Source organism: Parasteatoda tepidariorum, chromosome 7 (assembly GCF_982258835.1).
Source record: "Parasteatoda tepidariorum strain Cologne lab strain chromosome 7, Ptep-v5.0, whole genome shotgun sequence".
NCBI lineage: Eukaryota > Metazoa > Arthropoda > Arachnida > Araneae > Theridiidae > Parasteatoda > Parasteatoda tepidariorum.
In genome coordinates, this window is record NC_141761.1 from 106,035,488 (window position 1) to 106,043,796 (window position 8,309).

General features: G+C 32.2%; 1 protein-coding gene across 1 annotated transcript; it reads right to left on the bottom strand.

The window, feature by feature from the left end:
• Positions 1-6,690: 6,690 nt before the first annotated feature.
• LOC147807366 (general transcription factor II-I repeat domain-containing protein 2-like) lies at positions 6,691-7,359 on the bottom strand. Its single transcript, XM_087168906.1, has one exon. The coding sequence runs from the start codon at positions 7,357-7,359 to the stop codon at positions 6,691-6,693; it is 669 nt and encodes a 222-aa protein (XP_087025032.1).
• Between the last annotated feature and the right edge of the window lie 950 nt (positions 7,360-8,309).

Genomic DNA, 8,309 nt, shown 5'->3' on the forward strand with positions numbered 1-8,309 from the left:
ACAGAAATTACTATTCTATAAAGAAGAAGAATATTCTATAACTATTACAGTTCTGCACGTTCTGAAATCACATTTATTTATTGGAATGAAGTAAACAATGTGGAATTAAATAACTTCCCTCTAATTTTTAATTAATTGAAGACAAAACAAATGTATTTTACCTTAATACACACATCTTTAACAATTTGCGATCATGAAATCGGAAGCTATCGGTTGCAAGTTTGTTGATAATGGAAAAGAAAAAAAAGATGGAAAAATGGTTCAACAATTTTTTTTTCGAATGGCAAGCACTGAACTTTATTCGTTTCGCCTTAGAAGATGCCAGAGTTTTTATTCATTTCGCGTTAACCAGTGGGCACCTCTGAACATTGCCCATGCCATACTGCCACAAACCCGTTCATAGGGTGGGCCACATTCACTCATCACACACAACAGAGGACAACACAAGAGGGAGAAACATCCATGCCCAGAGCGGGATTCGAGCCCGCGGGCATAGGCTTCGCAGTCAGGCGAGCTAACCGCTCGGCCACCAGGCCGGCTGTTCAACAAATAAAGGACGCGTTCTGTTTCCGAATGATTTACCAATGTTCTAAGTCGTTTTTTCGAGTTCTTCTGTGTTTTCTTTAAGGGAATTTTGCTTCTTATTTGCTGTTGAAGAAAATAAGCGTTTTACTCTACCAATGATTCTGATAGAACTAAATGAAAACTTAATAAATAAAAGCCTGAAAATATCCTCCCCGCTAGAGGGCGTATTCCAGCGTTGCGATTTCCATTATTTAGTTACAAACGTCATTTAGATCTAGAAAATCATAGTAAAAAACGGTGTAATATTGGAAATTTTAATATTATTTCTAGAAGTCGACATTGGTGCCGAAACACAGATTAGATTGGATAACACCCAATATCTAATTAGGGCACATTCCAATATAAATCACATTGGCGTAGGGAAATAATAAGTTTTTAAATGTAATAAAATTTTAAAAATAATAAATTTTTTAATTAATAAATTTTAGAAATATGAAAATAAGTACATAATTTGGAAATACTAACAAAAATGAAGAGATCCAGATTAATATTCAAACATAATTTATTCATTTACAATCCCTTTGATGTTTGTATACATAGACGGAATGTAATAATTTTTATGCAAAATAACAGTCTTAAAAGTTAAATATTTTATACTTTTCATACATATCACAACATTCACGAGAAAAATACAAAATATTCACTCAGAAATATGATAGATAAGTATGTTTTTGTTGCTAAGGGTGTGCATTCAATTTATACTTTTTTTTTACTCAGTGCTTACAGTTTTGAAATCTGGAATCATCTGAAAATAATTTTCTGCATTTTAATAAGATACCAAATTTCTTGACATATTCTGCCTCATCTGAATTTAAATTTACAGTATAACTAAACTACTTTTTCTCAAACATCATTACCTAGATGATAAAAAAAATTTAAAAATTCACTCAGTTTTTAAAAAAATTACTGTCATTGTTTTGACAAATTAGTAAATGGTGGTGAGTATTTGCGAAAAAGCTATATTTTTATTATATACTAGCAGCCAAAGGCGGCCAGCTGTCCGCCACGCTAAAGGTTTAAACAAATAAAGATTTTTAAAACATAGCAGAAAATCTGAAGATTAGTGGACAATTAAAGTGTTCCTGTCCTGCAATTTTGTCTTCATATTCAGTTCTGCTGCAGATGTGTTATAGCTCTTGAGGATGTTTGAAGATGTAACTTTGCTATGGTAACCTAAGGCCCATGGTAACCTAACCTATAGTATAACTATCAGGTGGAGACTTGTTTTTTCTTTTTTTTTTTAAGAAAAAGGCCTCAGAAATTGTAAAAGCATACAAAAGTTGCTTTCGAAATCATCATTGGCCAATAGCTGAAAACCTCTTCTAATCTTCTTTGACGTTTCTCTGATACTTCTTGGGCTCTAGAATTTCTTGTCGAAATTCGGTCATGTTCCATCCTTCTTTGACGTTCCACAGACGTTTCTTGGGCCCTTCTTCTTCTTTGAGAATCTCTTAATATCTTTTTCTTTGACAAAATACAAAGTTTTTTGGAAGGCGGTTTTGCCATGTCAGTAATCAGGTTTTTAAGAAGTCAACGAATACTTTAGAACAACAATTACTATGAAAGCAAATCATGAAACTTCAATATTAAAATCTAAGTGCTAACCTGCAAACTGAAACTTTCTGAAAATAACTAATTACATTTAATAAAAACTGTTAAAATAAAAAATAGAAAAACCAAAGAGATCCAACGTAAGTGTGATCGTTCCTTCAAAAACAATTAAATTCCTATTTTAAATATTATATAGCTACAACGCTTAAGGAAAAAAAAACTAAAATGCTAAATACATGAAAAGGATACGAAAACGAATTAATTTTTTATGGTATCAATTTCTATTTCTATATAATTTTATATGGTATCTATTTCTATATTGCTACAAAAATTATCGTCTTCGCTTAAGAAAAAAATATAGAGCGTGGAAAGAAGAAGAAAAACTTATTATAACAATTATGAACAGCGACAAATATTGAGTATTGAGTATAGTTAAGTGCGGCGAGCTCTCTGCTTATCGCTTATAGCTCTGCGTTTCAATAGGTAAGGCTTAATTCAGGTTGGGGCTGGGTAGATAGCACAAGGTTGGAGCGAACTACTACAATCTGTTAGTTGTTTGGAAGAATTTTAGAGAGATTGGATTTTGGTCCGGGAGTTGAGAGACAAATATATCAAAGCGAAGCGTTCTATTTACGTATCGAATATGTTGCCACATTTTTAATACAAAAGTTAAACTTTTCTCCACTTTCATAAACGTAAACTAATGCGAACCTTAGAATTAAATTATTAATTCCTTCGCATATTATTGGTTTAAGTTGTCGAAAATTAATATTTCAATTGTAAGGCTCGCATTAGCATACATTTATAAGAGTGGAGAAAAGTATATGCATTTTTTAATAGTTTTTTGAATATGGCTCTTTGAAGACGAAAAAGCATAGATTTTCTTACAGAATGACTGATAACTAAAACACTAATCCAAATTTTTGAAAAAGAAAGAAAATACTTCTTCATTATGTCAAAACACAATTATGTGCCGAGTTTCGTGCCTGGGCGAGGCTTCTGGGGCGATATATTGTGATTACAGACAGACACATACACAGCCGCGTTTATTATTATGTATAGATTCATTATTATGCATCTTTGAGATTTATATCATTTTCATAGATCAGGTTACCAATGTTTATAGGTTTTTCAGAGTAAGTTTATGTTTGCCAGGTATTGTGTGGGTGGCTTAAGTGGTAAGAGTTTGGTCTCTGAAGCAAAACTAAGGTCCCAAATTTGATTCCTAGACTGGGCAAATTTTTAATCAGTTGGAAAAATTTAATTTACAGATTTTGGTATATAAAATTAAATACATAACTTGAACAAAAAAAGCAATCGACCAATGATTGCCGCTAAAAATGTCACATGCCAAATCTAACTGAGGTGGCTAAACATATAGCGCTTTTAAAAACGGAAACTGAAATAACCAGAGAGCATCAGCTGCGGCAATCTCATACTATTAAGCTAGGCAGAAGTGAGTAGTCTTTGTCGATAGATCTCTCTTTTAGTATTTTGTCGAAAGCGCTTTTTTTCACGAATTTATTTATTACGAATTTATTTGACGATTTTTAATTTATATCACGAATTATACTATAGCACATTTCTAATAGGTTTAACGAATTACATGTCATTTATTTGAATTCAAATTTATTTTAATGACTTAGTATTTGCTAAAAAGATGTAATTTTTAAAAGAAAAAAAAATTTGATACAGATTTGAATAATTGTTTTGAATTCTTAGAATTTTGTGCATTTGCAACGTACCTAAGTTAGTAGCGAGCGAAGCGAGATTGGTTTGCGAAGCAAACCATATAAGATTGCGTAGCAATTTTCGGGGGTTGGCGAGCGTTAGCGAGCAGGGGGCGCAGCCCACTAGTTTAATATAAAATAATTCAAATAACATATGCATAGATCTAAACAATATAATTCAAAACAACGAACCAGTAAACAAATCCAATTTTAGGTAAATCTAATATTAATGTAAATTTTCACAAAACTGATTCGATCAAATTCCAAAGGATTTTAAGTTGCTGCAGCATTATGCAGTATTAATTAAATGAAGGTCTTATTTAAATAGTGATTCAAATAAACCTTGCAGATATTATCTAGCATATCAGTGATATGATTAGTGTATTGTTTCTCTTGACATGTCTTATTTACTGCATCCTTTGTTTGGCTGCAGAAATCTGAAGGCATATTTGATTTCAAACTAGATAGGCATTTCTTGAATGCAGGCTGACTCTAATTTAATAATTGAGGGAGGGCCATTATTTAAATAACATTCCATGTGGTATAAAATTTTCATTACTGAAGTTGCTATTTATGTTTATCTTTTTATTAATCCAACCTATTCTATACTAAGAGTTCTGATTATTAAGTATCAATAAGAAAGATTCAACCAAATATGCAATATAAATTTTTTTTAATTAGGCGTTTAATATGCAATTGGTAAAAAGTATATTTATGTAATTCTGAGCAATGAATGATTCGATAATTTTGCTTCGTTCTAAAGTTTTGTTCTAAAATAATAGCAAATTAATATGTAAAAAAAGAATGTTGAAATAGTCATACTATTAATATAAATGGTGGGAAGATACTTAGAAAAGTACTGATCACAATTTATTAAAATTTAGCGACGTGCTACATTTGAAAATTCCTGTTATCTGTGTTTTTGTTTTGTAAATATTTCAACATTAAGTCCCCCATTCGTAAAAGAAGAGCGAATAAGGCAAACGAATAAAAAAGGTAAGTCTTAAATAGGTCACAGACAGTCAAATAATTTTATTTCGAATGGAGCCAGTAAAAGAACTAAAATTAATTAGTTTAGTCTTCGTTTATTATATAGGTGGAATTTCATTTTGCAGACTGTAGTTTTGAGAAATAGCAATGAAACAAAAATAGATTCTTTTCCAGTTAAAGTTTTAAAAACGATTTATTTTTTTCAGAAGGATCCCTGAAATAATTAGGTTATAGTAATAAATAATAATAATAATAATAACAAGTGATTAGTTTATTTGGCAATTCACAAAACTAATTCTAATCTCAAAATGTTTCCTAAAATAAAATAAAGATAACTTTTTACGAATGGAATTACGTCAGTAATAGGAATTGCGCCAGTAAAACTTATGATAGAATTTTAAATAGAGGAAGTAACTTGAATTGGATTTAATGTGATACTTCTCATAGTCTAAGCTAAACTATTTCTCAAAAAATGAACTATTATTTTATTTTCTGTCAAAAAGTCTAAAATTTCTCATTCAAGACATTATTATGAAAATAACTGAAGGTGACCTCTGTTCGTTTAGTTTGCTCTATTTAAAAGTAGTAAAGAATTATAAGGATGTGCCGTTAAGATTATGGGTATTTGACGGGGTGTTCAAGGTTTCTATAGGTGATTAACAATAATCTATTTGCGAAATTAATATTTATTTAACATTAAAATGTATCGTTCAGAATGGAAGTTCAGAAATCGTCTAAAGCAGAGGTGTCAAACTCAATTTTGCAGAGGGCCATATATTAAATTTAGAATGTGCTGGCGGGCCAGATTCAAGTTTAAAAAAATTACTGAATTATTATAACATTTTATTTATTTAATTATATATAATATACGGTTGTTACCTAGTATATAATAGGACGGTTGTTAAAAATCATATCAAAGTTATAAAAGAGGGTAATTATTTTGAGGTCGAGGATCCAGATTCCTGACTTCTCTTGTTTTTGACAAGCTCATTGATGTCCGGTTTCATATTTGTTGTAACTATTTTAAGAATTGATTGGAGAAGTTCATTCGTAAGTCTTGTGCGATGTTTGTTCTTATTTATTTTCATGACGGAAAACATCTGATCACATAAATAGGTACCACTAAACATGCACAGAATGCGTGCTGCATGCTTTTTTAATTCCGGATAATTATGCAAACTCTTGAAATATTGTGTATAAAATGTAAGAGCGTTAACCTCTTTAAATTTTTCTTTCAAAATACTGTCCGATTGAAGATCTATCAACTCCATTTGCAAATGAACTGGTGCCTGTGAAGCTTCAAAATTGAATGGATTGTTGAAAATTGGGAATTCCATTTCATTCATTTTGTGAAAGTTTTCAAAACGATTGTTGAATTCCGTGATCAGATTTTGCAGAAGTTGAGAATATTGATCCAATTTTTTTTGGTTCACAGTGCTAAATGATTTTAAATGAGGGAAATAATCCAAAGTTTGACTTTTTACCTGATTTTCCCACAGCCTCAACTTTGTTTCAAAGACTTGAATGCATAAACACATTCGTCCAGATCATGTAAAAACTGCCTGAACTGTCGGTGATTTAGTCCTCTGCTCCTTATAAAATTTACTATTTTAATTATAGGTTGCATGACATGATCCATTTTTAAATGTTTGGATGCCAATGATTCCTGATGAATTATACAGTGAAATCCCACAAAATTCCCTGATGTTTTCTGTTTTAATTTAGTTACAAAGCCTGAATGTTTGCCAGTCATGGCAGGGGCGCCATCCGTAGTTGTGCAGCTAAGTATATTCCAGTCGAGTTCATATTCTGCTATCAAATGCTCAATTGCAGATTAAATAGCATTTGCTGTTGTAGTACCTGTCAATTGAACGCACTGTAATAGTTCTTCAGTTATTTCAAAGTTACTGTTAATACCTCGTATAAAAACAGCAAGTTGAGCTGTATCAACAATATCAGCACTCTCGTCAACAGCCAGTGAAAAGTTTGTAAATTCCTTAATTTTCTCCTTCAGTTGAAGAACCAAATTTTGAGATAAATCATTTATTCTTGAAGCAACAGTGTTTCTTGACAGCGAAATATTTTGAATTACTGACTTTTGAAATAGAAATGAAACATCGGTAACATTCAACATACAGTCTTTAATAAAATCACCTTCAGTGAAAGGTTTTGATCTCTTTGCGATTTCTAATGCAATAATAAAACTTGATTTCAGGGCATATTCGCTCTCATTATTAGCTTTAGTAAACATCGATTGTTGACCTTGAAGTTTAGATTTTAAAGATGACAATGTGCCCATTCTCATTTTTTCAGTGTAACAATCGAATTTTGATTTATGATTCGTATCATAGTGCCTCTTCAAGTTAAACTCCTTACAAACAGCAACTGTTTGATTGCAAATCAAACACAGTGGTTTACCTTTCCATTCTATGAAAAAATATGCAATTTCCCATTTAGACTGCAAAACTCTGCACTCACTATTAACTTTACGTTTTTGTGCCATTATGCCAAAATCTTAACAATTATAGAACTAGACACAACAATTATGGATATCGCACGCTTACGACACAAACAAATGCACAATACCTTCACAATCAGTACTTCTTATAAAATCCTTCTCCTACCGTATCGCTTCGATTCAACTGACTCACGTCGCGCCGACGCACCATCGATGAGGAAGGTTCTAGTCTAGACTCGAAGCGCGTGGAAGATTCCGCTTGTTGCTAAGAAATGGCGTTAAAACGCTGCCCTTCAAATTTTTTATAAATGTAGTGTGCGCATTTTAAAACTTCCGTAGAAGAATCGAGTGAAGTCTAGAAGCTCTAAAAAACATGATTCTTCTTTCTGTAACACATTGCGATCGCGGGCCGTATTGATACAGCCCGGGGGCCGGATGTGACCCGCGGGCCGTATCTTTGACATGACTGGTCTAAAGAGCAGCAAGTCACACCAGTCAGAGAAATAAATAAATAAGGTTATTTTTCAAGGTAACTGTATTAACAAACTTATTTAAAATATTTATTGAAATTTGTTCAACTAACGAAAGGAAAAAGTCTGGAAAGCAAAATGCAATGAAAGATTCGGATTAGAGACGATTTATCTGAACTATTCTGCTCAGAAGATAGAACGTTCACATCCTAAAGAGGTGACCCGGATTCGAATCCCTGAGGTGGCTGGTTGATACGAATTCTGCTCCCAGCTTGCACCAACCACAGTGCTCAGGAAATAATATCCTCAGTGCTAGACAGATAATGGATTAGAATCCTCTTACCGTCTGGATAATCGTTGGAGGTTTTCGTGATTTTCCTCTCCATGTAGCGCAAATAAGGGTTAGTTCCATTAAAAAGTCCTCCACAAAGGCTAATTTGCTACAATGCTTGATTTAGGAGTTGTCTTGTCTTCTGGTTAAGGGTTAAAATTTGGAAGCCATGGAGTTGAACATTGATAGTCGCA

Bases quoted from the DNA above. Each gene is read 5' to 3' on its own strand.
- LOC147807366 (XM_087168906.1), bottom strand. From the start codon at position 7,359: ATGGCACAAAAACGTAAAGTTAATAGTGAGTGCAGAGTTTTGCAGTCT.